The sequence below is a fragment of the Chiloscyllium punctatum genome, chromosome 3 (assembly GCF_047496795.1).
Source record: "Chiloscyllium punctatum isolate Juve2018m chromosome 3, sChiPun1.3, whole genome shotgun sequence".
Classification (NCBI taxonomy): Eukaryota; Metazoa; Chordata; class Chondrichthyes; order Orectolobiformes; family Hemiscylliidae; genus Chiloscyllium; species Chiloscyllium punctatum.
In genome coordinates this window covers 52197024-52217935 of record NC_092741.1, presented here as the reverse complement: position 1 = coordinate 52217935, position 20912 = coordinate 52197024, and the positions used below count along the sequence as shown (strand labels likewise).

At 38.7% G+C, this 20912-nt stretch overlaps 1 protein-coding gene across 7 annotated transcripts in view; it reads left to right on the top strand.

Moving 5' to 3' along the window:
* cep162 (centrosomal protein 162) overlaps positions 1-12692 on the top strand; it is a 122136-nt gene extending 109444 nt beyond the window's left edge. For 3 of the 7 annotated variants that reach the window (XM_072553295.1, XM_072553332.1, XM_072553285.1), the window contains 3 exons: positions 6867-6965; positions 8920-9054; positions 12199-12691. In XM_072553295.1, the coding sequence (XP_072409396.1) occupies positions 6867-6965; positions 8920-9054; positions 12199-12417 (453 nt within the window). In that variant the 3' untranslated portion in view covers positions 12418-12691. Of the gene's footprint in view, positions 1-6866; positions 6966-8919; positions 9055-12198 lie in introns of all 7 variants that reach the window. The other 4 variants (XM_072553324.1, XM_072553304.1, XM_072553333.1 and 1 more) reach the window with 3 other exon arrangements.
* Positions 12693-20912: the final 8220 nt, after the last annotated feature.

Below are 20912 nucleotides of genomic sequence, written 5' to 3'. Positions count from 1 at the left end.
CCAGATCTAAAAGTTGAAGTTCTAAATTGGAGAAAGGCCAATTTTGACAGTATTAGGCAAGAACCTTCGAAAGCTGATTGGGGGCAGATGTTTGCAGGTAAAGGGACAGCTCGAAAATGGGAAGCCTTCAGAAATGAGATAACAAGAGTCCAGAGAAAGTATATTCCTGTCAGGGTGAAAGGAAAGGCTGGTAGGTATAGGGAATGCTGGATGACTAAATAAATATAGGCTTTGTTTAAGAAAAAAAGGAAGCATATATTAGAATAGAACGAGTGAATTCTTAGAGTATGAAGGCATTAGAAGTATACTTAAGAGGGAAATCAGGAGGGCAGAAAAGGGGCATGAGATAGCTTTGGCAAATTAGAGTTAAGGAGAATCCAAAGTGTTTTTACAAATACTTTAAAGACAAAAGGGTAACTAGGGAAAGAATAGGGCCCCTCAAAGATCAGCAAGGCAGCCTTTGCGTGGAGCCGCAGGAGATGGGGGAGATGCTAAAAGAGTATTTTGCATCAGTATTTATTGTAGAAAAGGAGATGGAAGATACAGAATGTAGGGAAATAGATGATGATACCTTGAAAAACGTCCACATTACAGAGGAGGAAGTGTTGGATGTCTTGAAATGCATATAAGTGGATAAATCCCCAGGACCTGATCAGGTGTACCCCAGAAGTCTGTGGGAAGCTAGAGAAGTGATTGCTGGGCCTCTTACTGAGATATTTGTATCATCAAGAGTCACAGGTGAGGTGCTGGAAGACTGGAGGTTGGCAAACATGGTGCCACAATTTAAGAAAGGAGGTAAGGACAAGCTAGGGAACGATAGACCGGTGAGCCTGATGGTGGGCAAGTTGTTGGAGGGAAACCTGAGGGACAGGATTTACATATATTTGGAAAGGCGCAGACTGATTAGGGATAGTCAGCATGGCTTTGTGTGCGGGAAATCATGTCTCACAAACTTGATTGAGTTTTTTTAAGAAGTAATAAAGAGGATTGATTAGGGTAGAGCAGTAGATGTGATCTATATGGACTTCAGTAAGGCGTTCGACAAGGTTCCCCATGGGAGACTGGTTAGCAAGATTAGATCTCAAGGAATACAGGGAGAACTAGCCATTTGGATACAGAACTGGCTCAAAGGTAGAAGAAGGTTTTTCAGACTGGATGCCTGTGACCAGTGAAGTCCCACAAGGATCAGTGCTGGGTCCATTACTTTTCATCATTTACGTAAATGATTTGGATGTGAGCATAAGAAGTATAGATAGTAAGTTGGCAAGTAACATCAAAATTGGAGGTGTAGCGGACAACGAAGAAGGTTATCTCAGATTACAACGGGCTTTTGATGAAATAGGCCAATGGGCTAAGAAGTGGCAGATGGAGTTAAATTTAGATAAATGCAAGGTGCTGCATTTTGGGAAAGTAAATCTTTGCAGGACTTATACACTTAATGGTAAAGTCCTCGGAAGTGTTGCTGAACAAAGAGACCTTGATTCAAAGCTCCTTAAAAATGGAGTCGCAGGTAGATAGGATCGTGAAGAAGGCATTTGGTATGCTTTCCTTCATTGGTCAGAGTATTGAGTACAGGAGTTAGTAGGTCATGTTGCGGCTGTACATTGGTTAGGCCACTGTTGGAATATTGCATGCAATTTTCTAGTCTTCCTATCGGAAAGATGTTGTGAAACTTGAAAGGGTTCAGAAAAGATTTGCAAAGATGTTGCCAGAGTTGGAGGATTTGAGCTACAGGGAGAGGCTGAACAGGCTGGGGCTGTTTTTCCTGAAGAGTTGGAGGCTGAGGGAGGACCTTATAGAGGTTTATAAAATTATGAGGGGCGCATAGATAGGATAAATAGGCAGAGTCTTTTCCTTGGAGTGGGGCCGTCCAAAACTAGAGGGCATAGGTTAAGGGTGAGAGGGGAAAGATACAAAAAAGACTTAAGCGGCAACTTTTTCACCCAGAGGGTGGTATGTGTATGGAATGAGCTGCCAGAGGAAGTGGTGGAGGCTAGTACAATTGCAGCATTTAAAAGGCATTTAGATGGGTATATAAATAGGAAGGGTTTGGAGGGATATGGGCTGGGTGCTGGCAGGTGGGACTAGATTGGGTTGGGGTATCTGGTCGGCCTGGGCAAGTTGGATCGAAGGGTCTGAATCCGTGCCGTACATCTCTATGAGTCTATGACTATGATCTTGTGTCATGTGATTTTTGACCAAGTTCTGAGGGGCAGGCTTGCACATGTGCAGTCACTGCTGGGTAGGCAGGACTTTTGAAGAATGCTCAAATGTATGAGTTTTTACAGAAGCAGACATCCAGACAGATTTTTCCTTGATTTGTTATGAAGAGTTTTGATCAGAACTTTTGGGTTGACGAAATGTGATTTGCAAGGTATGAGTGGTGGTGAGTGCCAGAGTAGGAGAAGCACCCTATACTTATGCAAATATTTAGTTTTATGGAGGTCCTGGTCAGGTGATTTCTCATAGAATTTCCCAGTTGTCACAGTCTGGAACCGTAGAATATTTCATAAATCTGCTTTATGTATAAAATTGTACTTTTCTAGTTAGGCTGCTGCATATTTTAAATTGGAAGTCTGTCAGTATATTTTGACATGTAGAATATTTATTTCTATTGTATAATTATGAGTTTTGTAACAAAATGTTGGGGCGCATCCAGAGTTGTTCAAACATAGTTTACAAGTGCTGAAGTTCTGAATTTGAAACAAATACTATATATGGACTTTCTCATGAACTTGTGTATCTCTGGCAAGTTTACATTGCATGTGAAATTAGGCTATTCTTCATGTACAAAGCTAAGTTTTTTTTTTGTTTTTTAGTGTATTTATATAGTCCTGTTATTTTCCCCTTATTCAGGAGGATGATACACTTAATGATTTTTGGTAATGCCGATCACAATGTTACGTGAAGGCACACGCTGCTCTGTTGTGGGAAATCCCTACTCTGAACTGTTAATCTTTACTTTGTATATTGGTAATTCCATTTTTCAGTTTGAACTGGAGTCCATTCAAAACAGGAGCCATGAATCTACATGACTGCATTATATTGTAACACAGTTATATAATCTGGCATATATACAGGGGAAGGAAGTTTGTAAATGATAAAGGAAGAAATAAAAGTATATTTTTTATATTGAAGAGATAATGAGGTGGGAGGAAACACTTGTGGAGGAGACACATCACCATAAAGGTTTTAGGTAATGAGCTCTAAATTCAGTGCAGTCTTAAGATTTAATCTTAAATCTTCCTGGTAGATTTCTAGATTTTAACTGGTTTTAATAAAACTAAAGAGCTATACTCTTCAGGAATCTAATAAATTATTTGAAAGGCCATGTGTTGCTAGCTGGATGGCTGATGTGCAGTACAGAGTGAGACTAACAGCATGGGTTCAATTCCTGCACTGAGGTTACCGTGAAAGACTACCCTTCTTAACTTCTCTGCTGTCCTGAGATCTGGTGACCCTTGGGTAACACCACCACCAGTCATCTCGCTCTCTAAATCGCTCTGTCTCTCTCTTCTCCCCACAGAGAAAGCAGCTCTGTCATCTGTTAGGATTATGGGAGACTCTTGTGTTTATATCTTGATGAAGTACCAAGTTATAGACAGGTTACATATTTGATTCTATTTCCAGGATGAGTTCTTTATAATTGTGCAACTGGATTTTTGTCTTCAGTTCAAGAACCTAGAGTTGGACCATTTCTCAACAACACACTCCTGACTTTTTTTTAAAAAAGACAGCTCATTCACTGAGTGTTTTGGTCTCCAGGAATTGCCTACAGGTTAGAGCTGGGGCCATTGTCTTCTGTGGCAGCAACAGAGGCAGGCTTGGGCAAAGCTGGCAGGTTTGAGATCCCTCCCAGGACATTAACCCAGTTCTATTCATGGTTGTTTAGTCCTTCAGCCCTCCTTCTCCTCCCTCCACCCAGATGCATGCAACTTGTAAGCCCATTCAGTCACGGTCTATGAGGTACATAAATATAAACTGTAAGCAATCGATAACTCAAAAATCTCTGAAAACAAATTGCCTCTTCTATACCCTCAAAATAACTCTCAAGCATACAAGCAATGAATGCCCCTTTCAAGAAAACTTGAATCCTCTTAACTCTTCTTGCCTACGTACATGGATATTGAAATCTGTTTTGAAGAAAAATAAGCATACTTCAAGTTTGTAGAACTATCAAGCAAACAAAGTTAACAGACCATTTCAAACCAAATAAATAACCTCCTCTCCACCAAACTACAATGCAGGACACAATGTTTTTGTCAATCTTAGATGTCAGCTTAGCATTGACAATAGTAATAGAAGTAGGCTGAATGGAGGGCCAGGCATCTCTTTTGCAGATTGTATCATTTTGATTGCTTACCTGAACATAAGAATCATTTCCTTTTTTTAAAAAGTCAGAATTTTTTATCTAAAAGTATAAGGAGTTATTTGAATAGGATAGGTAGAGGGGAATTAGGAAATGTGATATATTTGGATTTTCAAAAGGCACTTGATAAGGTACTGTGCATAAGATGCCTATAGTGTTCAAGGTGGTATAATAGCATGGATAGAGATTGGCAAACTAATAGACAGTTGGGATAAGGGAACATTTTCAGAATGTCAACTGATAATTAGTGGAGTGCCACATGAATCAATGCGGAGGCCACGATTATTTACAATATATCTAATGACTTGGATGACGGAAGTGAATGTACTATAGTCAAGTTTGCAGATGACACGAGTGGGTGGGAAGGTGAGTAATGAGGATGACAGTCTACAGAAGGATATAGGCAGATAATGTAGTGGTCAAAAATTATTAGGTAGATTGAATCCAACGTGAGAAATCATAAAATTATGCACTTTAGCAGGAAGAACGTCGTTTAAATGAAGGAAAATCTGAAGTCAGCTGCAGACTTGTGCATCTTTGTGTATGAATCACAAAAAAGTTAGCATGTGAGTTTAGCAGATGGTAGAGAAGACAAATGGACTGTTAGCCTTTAATGTGAATGAAGTTTTAAAATAGTGAAGTCTTGCTCAAATAATACAAGGCACTGATCAGATCACACTTGGAATACTGTGAACAGTTTTGGACCCCATATCTAAGAAAATATATCCTGGCATTCCAGAGAAGTTTGATTCCATATAAGGAGATTATTTTCTTGTGAGGTTAGGTGGAGTAGGTTAGGCTTGTACATTGGCTTTTGGAAGAACAAAACATAGCAAGAGGACCAGGCCATTCAGCATTTCAGGCCTACCCTGCCATTCAGTAGATTATGGCTGATTGAATAACACTTTAGTGCTTTTTACTCATCCCATTTCCATGTCCCTGTATTCCACTGGTAATGAGATCTCCACATTCAATATCAATTTCTACTTTAACTACACTCAAAGATTGAGACTGCACAATCGCCTTGATAAAGAATTCCAAAGAGTCACAACTCTCTCATTGAAGTATTTTCACCTCACCTCTGACCTAAGTGACATCTCCCTTTATGTTTAAATTGCACCCCCTACTTTTAGATACCTCAACCGACTCATCTTGCTAGCATCAGCCTTTTATAGGTATTTCATAGGTTTCAATGAGGTCACTCCTCATTCTTTGAAACTCTAGAAATAGCAGTCCCAGTTTGCCCGATCTCTCCCTATAGGACTGTTATGTCATCCCAGGAACAAGTCTGGTGAACTTCATTGCAATTCCGCTGTGGCAATAATATCACTCCTAAGAGAAAGAGACAAATACAGCACACATTATTCCAACTGTGACCAAAATATCACTTGTACGATTGAAGTAAGAAACATATAACATTCCTAAGAGACTTGACAGGGTAGATGTGGAGAAGGTATCTTTTCCATTCTGTGACTATCTAGGACCACAGCGCATAATCTCAAAGTGTGCATTCACCTATTTAACACAGAAATAAGGATTTTTCTTTCTGACGATAGTGAATTTGTGAAATCCTGTACAGCAGAGGGTTATGAAGACTGGGTGTTTAATATTTTCAAGGCTGAAATAGACAGGTTTTTAATCAGTAAAGGAATCCTGGGTTTTGGGGTAAGGGAAGAAATTGGAGTTGAGCATTATCAGACTAGTGATCTCATTGAATGCTGGAACAGAGTCATTGGGCCAAATTGCCTACTTCTGCTCCCATGTCTTACGGACTTTTGATACAATACAATTTTTTAAATCATGCATTATACACATCAAAACCTCAAAAAAGTCAGATAGGGCAGTCCTGGGTTACTAACAGTGCAGTAATCGACAAGAGTCTCTAATCATATCTCAAAATATTGCTGGCCCTAGGTCACCCTCACTGTTGTTGAAACTATAATCCATGCCATTGTCATTTCCAGGAGAAACAGTATTTGCTCCACCCTACATGAACTGCAACTCATTGAAAGATCCACTCACCTTATCTTATCATATACCAAGCCCCTCTTATCAATTTCCCCAGCCTTCTGACTTCAATTATTGATCTACTGTGAAAAGAAATTCACCTGAAATTGTTTGTTCTCATCTACAAATCATTCCACAGTCTTGCACCAACCTACATCTGAACATATATCTAATTTTGCATCCATACTGGTGCCCTCTATTCATTAAGTTTATTCTGCCCCCTAAATTCCTACACCTTGGTGGTACAACCTTCAGTTTCATCTCATCCCTCAGAAACCTTTTCCCTTAACTAAAAGTAGTTACTTTTGCTATAAATCCTTTAGCATATAATCACAATTTTCTTCCTGCTCTTCCTCCTCTGGTCCAATTGTCCATTTTGAAGCACCTTATGGGGCTTTAGTACATTAAAGTCTTAATTAGAAAAGAAGATTTTTGAAGGACACTAAAATATACTCTTGCATTATCTAATTCCCTCACTATATAATTATAGGTTATGATGAAACACCTTCGGGAACAAATTAATGAGCTCCAGAAAGACCGGGAGGCTCTTTCTTTTACAAAGCTCCGTGAAGATGCTCTGCAGTCTCAGGTACTTATGAACTGCACAGTAACAGTCTTAGCCATTGAACTGAGTTGTGTGCTCAAGAAAATGCAGATTCAAGAATGGAAAAATCCACTTGCAGCAAAGTCAAGTGGAAGATGAGGTGCTTATAAGCTGTTCGATGTACAAAGTCTAATTAAAGTAAAAGTAAAATTCAGGGATACTAATTGATTAATCTTCAACACAAAATGATTAAAGATTTTTATGATCAATGTGCTAAAAATAGATATAGAGAATAATTTAACACATTTTCTCCACTCCTCAGCTTCTGGTCGTTTACGACTTTCTCTGTTCTCTTTTCACTTTTCCTACTCCATCCTGAGCTGCCTATACTACTCCAGCGAAGAGCAACACAACTTAAAGAACAACCTGAATAAAATTATAAACATTTTGTATTTTTTTTTTGTCAATATTATTTTCTGTTGTAACACATTTGTAGCCCTTTACATCACTCCCATTTGGCAGAATTTTTGCTTTATTTGCAATTCTGCAATTTTTTTTCTTTTAATTTGTTGCCATTTTTACTTTTATTCTTGCTCCTTGGGAGTATAAAGTAAATTCTTATTGCATTAATTTTATTACCTCATACTGATCATCTTCTACATTTTTATCCATTATCTGATTTTTCCCTGTCTATTCTCGACAATCTCTGCCTTATGATATTGAAGTCAGATGTCAAATGTTGAATCTCAGAGTAGAACCATTCAGACATGTAGCTGTGGGTTTGGAGTCAGAAATACTTCTGTTATAATTAACTTGTGGGCAGAAAGTCAGAAGCTTGATTGCCTGCCCCTCTGCCAATAGAGGCCTATTCCTGACTGGACTGCAGTTATTTCCATTCCAGCAGAATGAGAAAGAATTAGCACACCAGATTAATAACCCAGTGAAGAAATGCTGTCAGTTGTAGGAGTGTGGAGTCCCTCAATGTTCACAAATCAGTATGGCATGAACATGAAGACATGGAAGATAGATATAATCGTTGATAACCAACCCTGCTCTTACTGCCAAGTGCACTAACCACAGCCACCACCACCCCCACCCACACCCCACCCCACTATACCCATCCTGTGTTTCCATATCCTTCCCAGCCCCATGCATCTGCACCTGCCTACCCCCAAAAACCCAACACGCTCATATCTTCTAGATTGCTTCTCATCTTGGCAGTAGTCAGCGGCTGTCTCCTTGGTATTGCTAACTGCTAGAGCTGCTGTTATCTTTGTGGGACTTCCTCGATCAGGTCCTAACCTCAGTTGAAAGCACATCAGCAATCAATTAGATTTCTGATTGCTGAAAGGTCTGGAGGGCTTTCACCACCGAACAGGATTGCAGGATTCTCCCTGCTTCTCTCTCTCTCTCTCTCTTTCTTTCTTTCTTTCTCTCTTTCTTTCTTTCTTTCTCTCTTTCTTTCTTTCTCTCTTTCTCTCTTTCTCTCTTTCTTTCTTTCTTTCTTTCTTTCTTTCTTTCTTTCTTTCTTTCTTTCGTTTTCTCTCCCTCTCCCAGTCCTGTACATGGTCCAAAAATAAGAGGGTCGGTGTGGACTTGTTGGGCCGAAGGGCCTTTTTCCACACTGTAAGTAACTTCAATCTAAAAAATAACATTAGCCATTTTAAGTATTTTAAAAACCATACAGCATTAACTAAATTTGAATCCTTGCTCATCAATAAACTAAAGAATCTATTGCCTACATGATGATTAGTGATTTTCTAGCAAGCACTTTGTTTCTGGTAGAGTTTTAAGATTAAGTTTAAAAATCACACAACACCAGATTACAGTCCAACAGGTTTCTTTGGAAGCATGAGCTTTCGGAACATCCACATCACAGTTTTAAGATTAGGTGCAGCTTTACTTTTTGATGGCCAAATCGCATATTCATGTTTCTATTACATGCATTTCTTTGTAAAAATAAATTGTAACCTTTATTTACTTAAATGTAATCTCCCAGATGGCCAAGCTTTTAGAAGAATTGAGGGAAGCCAAAGAGAATCATAGCCCAGAGATGAAACACTTCTTGGCTTTGGAAAGGAAAATTCAGAAGATGGAGTTCAAGTATGCTCAGAGAGAGCAAGAATTCCAACAGGTATTATTCTTAGCTAATTCTTAAGTAATGCAAAACCTTAAGAAATAAGAACAGGATTAGGTCATCTGGCCCCTCCAGCATGTTCCACCATTTAATAAGATCACGGCTAGTGTAATTGTGGCCTTCCTCCACTTTCTTGCCTGTTCACCCATAAACTTCAATCCTTTGTCAATCAAAAATCTATGTAACTCAGCCTTGAAGATATTCAATGATCCAGCCTCCATCTCTCTCTGAGTAGAGGATTTCAAAGATTTACAACTTTCTGTTTTGAGAAGTTCCTCATTTTTTAAAAATACAACAGCCTGATTTTGAAACTGTAACCCCAAATACGAAGTTTCTCTGCAAGGGAAAACATCTTCGCCACATCCAAAAATAAATCACAGAAGAGAAATGAGAAACCGAGTATGTTAACTTTTCGGATAATAAAAAAAAGTATTATTCATCCATATGCAAACAAAAATTATTTAATTAATAATTGTCTGTTGATTAGATTAAGTGTTACTAATACAAAACACATTTTGCCCTTTTATCTGAATTTCAACTTTTGTTCTGAGAATTTTGTATCCCAATGAGAAAACCCTGTATGTATGAGGGAAAAGCACATCATAATGGGAGTAATTTTCCCAAGATAACATACCAAAGTATAATCTATATCATGTGATCATTCAACAGAAAATTTGGAAAGGATAGTTTTGAGGCATAAACAACAAAAGAAAGCATCAAAAATAATCTGATTTTAAATGAATGAGTTTGAGCTTTTCTGGATAATTTATAGAGAAAATTTTTTTTAAAAGTATCCTAGGAACTTGCAGTTCTGAAAGAGAACATTCAGTCCATTGTGCCAGTGCAGGTTTATTTGATAGAGCAATTATACATGGTTCCACAAAACATTTTATTCTCACGCTATAAAGTTCTCATCTTCCAAGTACCTTGATTAATATTCTTTAGTAATCAATTGCATTACCCTTTAAAGGTAAGAGCATTCCAGATTGTAATGCTTTTCAAAATGAAGACGTTTATAGATCTGTTGTTAATGCTTTTAAATCTATGATAATTGTTACTGAGTAATAGGTTTTTCTCTATCCATTCTTATCAGAATTGTTGTTCAGTTTGAAAAAACGTTTTTAGGTCACATGTTAATTTCTGAGTTCTGAGATCAGTCCTAACTTTTCCAACACTCCTCAGTTGAAGTCCTCCATCATAACAGTGTGGTTGACCTTCCTTTCTAAAATCTTTTATATCTTTCAGTAGTGCATTTTTTTTTTGTCGTTAAAAGATTGCTACTCTTTTTGTCAATGGAACTTCAGTTACCCAGAATAATGGGGAAAATTACACTGAAGAAGATAGAAAGTAACAAATAACTGAGAGGAAATAAATTGCTTCTCAGAACTGCCACCTCACTCTCTCCAAACCCTCAGTCTTTAGCAGCACAATGACGAGGTGAGTCAGCACTCCAGCAGCTAGTCAGTTGTGATTGCAGATTTACACATGCCTGACAACAAAAACATTTCCCTGATATCAAATACATCCCCTCAGCAGACTTCATAAATAACTAATTGTCTATAAAATGCTTGAGGATGTGAAAGGCACCATATAATTGTAATAGACGGGCAAGAGGCTGGAAGAACACAGCAAGCCAGGCAGCATTAGGAGGTGCAGAAGTCGACGTTTCAGGTGTAACCCTTCTTCAGGACTCTGGGTGGGTGTGGGGGGAGCTGCAGATAAAGGGGAGATAGGGGCGTGTGGTGAAGTGGGGATAGGTGAAGGCAGCTATATAGATGGGAGGAATGAATCCAGTAGGTGGCAGGGAGCAGCTCCTCCCACACCCACCCCCAGCCCTAAAGAAGGGTTATACCCGAAACATTGACTTCTCCATCACCTGATACTGCCTGGTTCTCTCTTTTCTTCAAGCCTCATGCCTGTCTGTTTTGGATTCCAGCATCTGCATTTTTTTTTTGTCTCTAACCATATAACTGTAGGCTTTTTCTTGGATCCAGTGCATTCTCTCCTCCAGAATCAATGGAAATATATACTAATTTAAATGTGATTCTGTCCAGTGAATAATGAACATAGGGTATGTTATGATTTTAAAGTCATCCACTTTACCTGCTTAAAGTCATAATTAGTGTTGGAAATGTTTTTTGATCAACTGTCTCAAGTCTGTTGCATCTGCATTAGGTGAAGATTTAGATGGCTGCATTGGCAACTATTCAGCAAGCTGGCTGAGTTATGGCTGCTCTGAATAACAAGGTATCAGTCTTCATTCTTCTGCCAGCACTCTTCAAGCCTGTAACCATTACCAGCTAGGAGAATAAGGACATGAAGCAATTCCACCCACACATTCTCCTAAGTCACATATTATGCTCACTTGTAAATCACTGTTCTTTCACTGTTGCTCAGAAAACAGGAATTCCTACCCTAACAGCACAGCATAGCTAAATAACATAGCCTTCAAAAGTAAAGGAACTCACTGCCACAATCTAAAGCATAACTCGGGATGGTCAATGAATACTGACTTTCCCCGTATCCCACAAACTAAAAGAGAACAAACAGGATATGCTAGTATTGAGAAAGTCAAGCTTCTGTCATGCATTTAGAACAAAAGTAGGTCATTAAGCCCATCATCGAGAATAACTTATCTTTTTTTTTTGCTGGACTTGTGTATGTGTATGAATCCCCTCACTTTTGTCCACATTTCTGTACTTCCTGCAAAAGACAGTGTAATTAATTCAGGAATACACTGTCAAAAATAACGGTATGTCTATTATTAAATAACAATTGGGTAGTCCCAGGAGGTTCTTCCTGATATTTGGGACTGCTGCTGAATTGTAAAAGAGCATTTTTAGTTTCTAAGTTCATCATTATGTAAAGAATTATGCATATTGCATTTCATAATATATGGTTTCATTGAAGTAAAATTCACAGATGTCAAGATAGAACAATCCTTTGTGCACCAAGTTCATACAGAAAAGTAAGCACGTAGTTGATAATCTTTATAGTCCTTCTTGCCTTCTAGGTAATACTGCTTTCTGTTGGATATCATTTGCTGCTGAATAGCATTTTAAGTTGCCTTCTTTATTCAATTTTTATTGTAAATAGTTATCAGGTTTCACTTAATCTTTTTCTTCCTTAATTTGCTAATAGTTAATTCAACAAGCAAGGCATAGTGCTGATGCAGAACAAATTCAAGAGGTTGAGAAGTGGAAGAAGTTAGCACAGTTTAAAAATCATGAACTGGAAAACTTCAGAACAGAGCTGGACTCTATATTGGATGTTCTTCGTGAACTGCAGAGACAAGGGGTTGTTATTCCAGCTCCTAGTTCCACGAGACAAACTATCTCAACGTTTACTAGGCAATTGTAATACTATAAAATTAATATGTTATGGAATTGCACTCATGTTATGGAATTTGTATTCATACGTGCAGCCTGTGAAGCTGTGCCATGGTGCTGTTTGATCATAAAAGGTCTGTTCTTTGTGCACAAATGGTAAGTTGTTTGGGAGAAACATGTTTGCCAAGGCTGGCTCCTAATTTTGTTTGATTAGACTTGGTTTAAAAACTGCTGATTAATTCAAATTTTTACGTGAATCTTATTCAGGTACTTTTAATTTGTTTTTCATTCCACCAGAATGCTACAGATATATTGTTTTTATCAATGAATCATAAATATCAATCTTACAGTTTCTGTAAAATCACTTTATTTAACTCTAATTAAAAGTGAATTAAATTCTCATGAACAGAATAGAAAGCACAAAAGAACGTCATTCTGCTCATTGTGTCTGTGCCAGCTTTTAGCTTTGTTCTACACCTGCACCTTATCCCATAGGCTTATGCAGTTTATTTATCATCAAATAGAGCTGTCATTATTCAGTTACATGGAGGTCGGTGTGCAAGTACACCTTGTACAATATAAGTCTTGTTTATTTTAAAAAGATTATTGTAACTGCAAAATTATCAGGATTTTCAGACTAATGTTAGTTATTCACGTGCTGTTATTCCAGTTTAATTTCAGAGGCAGTACAAATACATGATACACAACAGTGATGAATTTGAAACAGCAATGTTTCAGGGCTGTTCTGAAATGTTAACTCTGCACAGATGCTGCCAGATCTAAAGAACAAATGGCAGTAAGGCACAGGAGCAGGCCCTTTGGCCCACCAAAACAGTACCAACACATGATGCTTTTCTAAATTAAAAACCTCTTGCCTCTATGCTGTCCGTATTTCACTATTTCCTACCTCCTCTTATATCTGTCAAGATGTCTCTTAAACATTGCTATTGAATCAATGTTCATCACATCCTCTGGCAGCACATTGCAAGCACTTACCACCCTCGATGTAAAAAAGAACCTCGCCTCTCACATTTCCTTTAACCTTATTCCTCTTTTACCTTAAATCTATGTGCTCCAGCAATTGACATTTCCATCCTAGAAAGACTCTGACTATCCATTCTATCCACACCTCTTGTAATTTTATAAACTTCTATCAGGCTGCCCCTCATCCTTCGACTTTCAAATGAAAGCAAACCAAGTTTGTCCATACCTAATACCTTCCAAACAAGGCAACATCCTGATAAACCTCTTCTGTCCCTCTCCAAATCCTCCACGTCCTTCTGGTAGTGCGGCGAACTGACAATATTTCAAATGTAGCCAAACAACATATCTAAACAGCTGCAACATGACTTGCAAGTTGTTATACTCTGTGCCCTGATAAATGGAGACCAGCGTGCCATATGTCTTCTTTACCATCTTATCCACCTTTGTTGTTATTTTCAGGGATCCCACTGTATGTTGATCCAATAAGATTTCTGCCATTTACTATAAGCTTCTCTAATGCATTAGATCTTCCAAAATGCATATCCTCACATTTTGTCAAATTAAACTCAATCTGCCATTTTCATGCCCAAGTCTCGAACCTATCTATATCTTGCTGTATCAACCTCTTGCAATTCTCCTCACTATCTGCATCAGACAACCTACGCTCTCCTCCATGTCACTTATATATATTACAAACAAGAGGGGTCCCAGCACCAATCCCTGTGGAACATCACTGAAAACCAGCCTTCCACCACACTCTGTCTTCTATAACAAAGCCCGTTGTGTAACCGTCTTACCAATTCACTACAGATCTCATGTATCAGCCTGACATGAAGGACCTTGTCAAAGTGCTTCCTAAAATCCATGTAGACAACATTCAGTAGTAATCTTTGTCACTAAGATCTATCAGTTCATGAAATAACAGTGTCATTCGTCAGGGCTCAGGTGCATTAAGCACCATTAGATTAAAATACCAACCATGCAGATGTATTCCATAAGACTTTTCTGGGATTTCTATGGGTCTTTCGCCAAACTTATGACAAAAGAGCAAAAGTCAGTGGGCGTATTCTGAAACATGTATTATGCTCCTGCAAAATACTTCCATCAGCTACAGTTTGCCGTCTTTCATGTTACTTTAAATACCTTACTGGCAGGTGTGTCCACACATTTTACTTATATTGTTAGTCTACCCAGTGTTTCACAGAAGGGAAGAAAATGCTGAAGCTATGCTAAGCCATGGCACAGGAATTTTTTTTGGTCATAACATGTAGTTACTGTTAACCTCTAGCATGTGTAATTCACATTTTAAAAAGTGAGACGTATGTCCAGTATCAATCTTATTCAGAAAATAGTAAACCTTTTTATGCGTTCACATGAAAGGAGCATAGATCTTTGCATCTGTTGACTTTTCACAGGAATAGTGTTCTTTCACAAAGTACATAAAGAAGAAACGATGTGTTACCGCAGTAACTCTTGCTGAAACAACACAGCAATCCAAAATCACTAAAATATCATAGCAGAGCGAACAACATTCTTCAGTCACAAAAAATACTGTTGTTCATTTCTGAACTATAGATGAACAAATTTGCCGTAATGGCAAAAATAAAATGACAATTAATAGATGGTTATAAATTTTCTGTGTGGAACAGAAAATTTTACAATAAACAGAATTACAACTGATAAAATAACATGCAAAAGTGATGCTCATGATTTTTAAGAGAGTTTGGGTGGCACATTTTAAAAATTTCACCATTCTTGCACCCATCAATTTCCACCTTGTCAAACCATGTCTAAGTATGTTTTGCTCTTTTGTACCACTACATTGTGTGAAGCAATATCATTTTAGTTGTATTCATGTAACACTAAAATATGAACCAATTTGATGCCTTTGCACTTTTGAACTTGCACAATTAGGATTGCAATATTTGTGAATGATGACAAATTAGTAGGTTGAAGTAAGAGACATAAAGTGAGAAATCCAATTTAGAGGCTGTCGAGATAAATAATTATTTAACTTGACATCATCTAATTAATTGATTTGTGTTACCCTCTTGTATTTTTGCTTCTATCTATGTTTTATATGTATCATAACACTGGTCTCAGGGATTACTGAAGCCAACCGAATGCATATAGAATCAAGACTAACAGATGTGCATTAGCAACCACTGGACCTTGAACAAAATCACTTAACAGCAATGTCAGATTCAGTCTCTCCACAGGATGAAATGCTAACATATATTCAACGAGGTGATGTAGATCTAGGTGTGCGATTGAAAGTCAAAATTCTAGTTGATTCAGATATCAAACACAAGAAAAGGCATACAGTACTTTAACCGGAGTAATGCCCATGTTTATTCAGGATCAAGGTTTTTTTTATTTTTTTTAATTTTATTTTGTGTGTGTGTGTGTAAGTACAGGGACTCAGTGAAAACACCATTGTGCAAACTATTTAATATTTCCACCACCAGAAAAAACACCCATGTCACCAGGGAATCAGTAACAAGCAAGGCCTGATCGGGGCAATGCTTGGATCGAGGTTTTAGTTTTGGTTGACCATTAATACATCACCCCAGGGATTGACCATTTAAAATTGGAGACCCTCTCCAATGAATGTTCCTGCAGTGATGATTTAAAATAATGCAGAGCAGAAATGGTAAATATTATGTTTTTCTTAATTTCATTTCCTCTTGTTTGCAATTTGCTTATGATCATGAGTATTATCAAATAGCAAATTGAAATTCATCTAGTTCACCTTCTATCATCCTTCTACCCATGCGACTGATCAGGTTAGTAGTGGCAATCATCTTATAATTTTGGATTTATTCATATCAAAACTTTAAAAAGTTCCATCAATGGCGTTATCTGATAACCTCAGTTGTCAGGAAGAGCCTCCAACTTAAAGAAGACCTGCTATTGTTAATGATATTTCTGAATTTTTACCCATTACCTTTCCTGTCTTCTGAAAAGCACAAAACAAACTCTACATGTTTGCTATTTACACCATCCCAGAGTCCGAATACAGCATTCGCTGCCATTCTTTATGGGTGTGGCTGGGCAGTGTCTGCTGATGACCGTTCAATCACTGGGATGAAACATCACAATTTAATCCCTTATGCACCATTTGGTTGTAATCATCGGCAGAAACTTGGCAGTTGGCTATAACCTTTCAAATCTTGATGGATCTGCAATGAATTGTTTGATTTGCTTTGAATTGTTATCCAGAATCCAAAGGAATAATAGCTGCCAACTGCAAATGGAAAGTTCAGTATACCACCTAATTTCCATATGACAGGACAGTTTAAAAAGAATTGGTGCAGACGTGGGACACATAGCCACTTAAACCTTATATTAACTAATATTCTTGTTCATTTTTTACCTTAACTCTACTTTCCAACCTATGTTCCTTGATTCTCTAGATTCCAAAAATCTACCTCAACCTTGAAAATGACTCAACATCCACAGTCCTCTGAAAACAAAATTTCAAAAAGTCACAATCATCTGAAGAAATTTCCACTTGTCTCAGCCTTAAATTGCAGGCTCATTATGCTGAGACTATGGCACTGACTTCTAAATTCTGCAGCCAAGAAAATAGCATCTCAGTATCTAATGCTTCAACTATCTTATCTTTCATAGTTTCACACAACCTAATATTGTGTATAATCCCCCAGTCGCAGATGCAGGGAGATGAAAGGTGGGTGAAGGAACTTCATTAAGCCAGAGTCCAAAATTCACAATTTCACTGGTATGTCTGTAAAAGCAATCTTTGAACAGCAAATAATTTCTCCAACCTTAAAAAGAGTATTAATCTTCCTGACTGCAGGTGTCCAGAAGCCTTTCTGTATCTCATTAAAAGCACAAATTGCCAGAATTAACTGGTCCCTCCAAACTAAGTTCTACCCATTTAGGAAATAGTTGCCTTCAGATACCCATCTGAGTATTAGAGCTGCATACCTGTGAGGTTGACTTCCAGGACTTTGGAGTTAATTTGTACAACTTTGTCATACTGATTAGGCTTTAAACCAAGCTTAATGACAGAGTTGCAGCAAAAAGTCTTCAAGTTGAAAAAAAACCAGTAAAACAGAGCAGCACGGTAGCTCAGTGGTTAGCACTTCTGCCTCATAGGGTCAGGGACCTGTGTTTGATTCCAGCCTCAGGTGACTGTCTGTATGGAGTTTGCATATTCTTCCCATGTTTGCGTAGGTTTCCTCCCACAATCCAAAGCTGTGCAAGTTAGGTGAATTGGCCATGTTAAATTGCCCATAGTGTTCAGGGATGTGTAGGTGAGGTGCGTTAGACAGGGGTAAATGTAGGATAATAGGGTAGGGGAATGGGTCTGGGTGGGTTACTCTTTGGAGGGTCAGTGTAGACTTGTTGGGGCCAAAGGGCCTGTTTCCACACTGTAGGGATTCTGTGAATCTTCTATGAAGAGGATGCATGTGGGCTGGATGCAGTTTGGTGCACAGAGGAAGGAGAGTGAGGGGAAAGAAAAAATACTGGCTGGCAAGGGCCAGTGGAGTTTGCACAATTTTTCTGTGACTGCATGGGTTTCCTCCCAAAGTCCAAAGATATGTAGGCTAGGTGGGTTAACTATGGGAAATGTGGGGTTACAGGGACAGCGTTGGGGGTTGGGGCTGGGTGGGATGCTCTTTGGAAGTTTGGTATAGACACAAAGGCCAAATGGCCTGCTTCCACGCATTAGGGATTCTATGATTCTAAGGGTGGGGACACTGCTTGTCCAAGGGTGGAAGATTAGACATGACAACATATTTGTGTCCAGTCCTGTTCACCCAGTGAACTGGTTGGTGAGGGTGTAATCACTGCTGTGGGAAGTTTAAGGATATGTCTGTTGATACCGTGCTCCAGACGGAAATAGTCAGTTCTGGGGCTGGGAGTTGCATGGTCATGGGTGGGAATTGTAGGATCTGCAGGAGGTTAGGTGGTCGTGAAAAGTGAGAGTGATGTTGTGTGCTTATGATATTTCCCATAAGAAACTGAGCTGTGCATTTTGTAGTATTAAAGAATACAGCAAACTTATTACAACTAGTGTATACTTACATTGCATTCACAGGCACATCAATGTCTAGACCAACATTACACTATTAAATTGCAAGAGGAGCATACATCTCTTCGTATGCCATGCATCAAATGATCCTGAGGTAAGAAGAAGTCTGAGACATATATACATTTTGGTCACAGGCTTATGATGCAGTGATTATATTATTTGCATGTTTTTTAAAGTTTAGGATGGTGTCTCGAGTTTTATTTTTGACTGGTTTTAAGTTCAATGCAGGAATTAATCATTTAAAAAAGGATAATTCTCCAATAAATATTCCTAAGGTGATGATTTAAAATGATGCACTGCAGAAATGGTACAGATTATACTTTTCTTAATCTCATTTCCTCTCATTTGGAATCTTCCCACAGACACAAGAATTACTAAACAAAACATGAAACATCTGACACACTGTGGCTCTCATGGTCAGTATATCTTTACAGCCAAGATTGGTGTAGTTAACCTCAAAATTGGGACTTCAGTAATTAATGATCCTTTGTGTACACCCAGTCGGTCTGCACCATTGCATGCTGCCCCCAAAGTGGCTACTTGGGGACTGAGACTGTCACACATCTTCTGGAATGCGCCTTTTCAAAGGAACTCTGTAGAATGATGCAGTGCTTTTTTGTCAAGATTCATCCCACGCAGCTCTGTGATGTAGGACTCCTGCACTCTATGGTTTGTTCCCTGGGGTGCACACTTCGACAAACATCACCTTGGTGAAAGTCGCTCTTAGGTCTGCCCAAAACTACTTGTTCTTCCAGAAAAATGAGTTGCCCCTTTTAGAGAGTTGCAGACTGACCCATTTCAAGCTCCAGGACTATGTGCTGAGGGACGCACTAAAGTGTGCAAAGCTGCCACTGAAGCGCACTGGGGAAAGACCAGTATCTGAAGCCTTCCTGGTAAAAGTAAATGGGGGACGGTTCAGTTATCGGACCCTCCTAGTGCCTCAAATATATGTAAATATTGGTAAGAGTGTTGGATAGAGTTAAAGTCCAATGTCTGTTTTGTTTTTGATGTACAACAGTACAGAACCAATCTGCATTTCTGACAGTGTGTATATGCAAAGATTTTTTTTAATGAATACAGTGTAGAAAAAGAAAGAGGAGGAAGATGGTCATAAACAAGTCTAGGCTGTGGGAAGTTAAAATGGTGTCTCAGCCTGCCCTTTCTCCACATTTGTATTTGTACTTGGTGTCCTTGGACAGGGTGCATGTGGTGAACACTGGTACACTCTGACCATTCAGCACTGCTGGGGTTGAAGTGCATACATAATTTCCAAAGTAACTTCTTAATCTGAATTTTGTTGATTTAAATCTTAAACCTTTAATTTTGTTGCAGTGCTCCTTTAAGGGGCTAGCACATTACAATCTGGTTTAATTTGATTTACACAATTTAATTCGATTTGACTGATTTTAAAAGAGCTAAACAAGGATGGGTTCTGTGGAAATGGGGAGAGGTTCATTTTGATTCTTACAGCAAACACAAATCGGTCTACATTCTCCTGAGGAGTGCTGAGTTGCAGGCTTTGGCAAAAAGGTAACACTAGAAGTGTGAGGAGACTTTTTTTATTTGGGTGGAATTAATAGATGAAAGTTCAAAGTGACCGGAAGGTCAGCCTATAGGCCATGAGCCTAGATGCTGCAGGCTCATGATAAGCTGAGTTCCACTCACAAAAAATTAATATAGATTCAGAAATTATGACAATACATGCTGACAATATCCCAAAAAGGCATGGAACCACAGCACACTGTGGGCTGGTGTTGTCTCATGATATCGTAAATAGGGATGCAACCATGGGGGAGGAAGAGGTTAATTCCTTAACCAGCCCATATGGCAGAGAGGAACAGTCTTCAAGCTCCAGCCTCGACTTTCCCAGCTGGATGTTTGTGTCAGGTATTTGGAAATTGGGTGTTTTCTTGGTAGGTCTATTATAGCAAGGCCCTCTTGGACCTTATAGATATGACAATTTGAAATTATCCTGCTGCGAGAACAGACATCTCAATAATGTGCTGCCTACCTTGTGGCCTGAGAATGGTTTGCCTGGCTCTGGAGACCCTAGCCAGGGGAAAACTCATACCACCTTCCACGCTGCTGCATCAGTACACATTTTGTCATTACTCCCAGATTATATCCGTGGTGGCTGCAATATAGTAAACCCAGGCCCACTCCCACTCTCACCCCATTAAAAAAAAAGGCATTATCCCTGTATCGGTTTTGTGAGAACTGTGTGTAATTACCAAACAGCAGATCATCCTTCTCTAAGTAATGTGAACAACATGAGCCACACACTTTACTGATGAAAAGACAATAAATGGTGTATCAAAAGAAGACCGTTTTTGATTCTGGTGGAAGAAAATAGTCCATTCCTTTGACTTCAGTCAACCATGTCAGCACCAAGTGTGTTAATGCACTGAATCTACAGGAAACTCATGCAGTATCCATCAAGCTACATTTGAGTAATGCACACACATACATTGAATGAACAC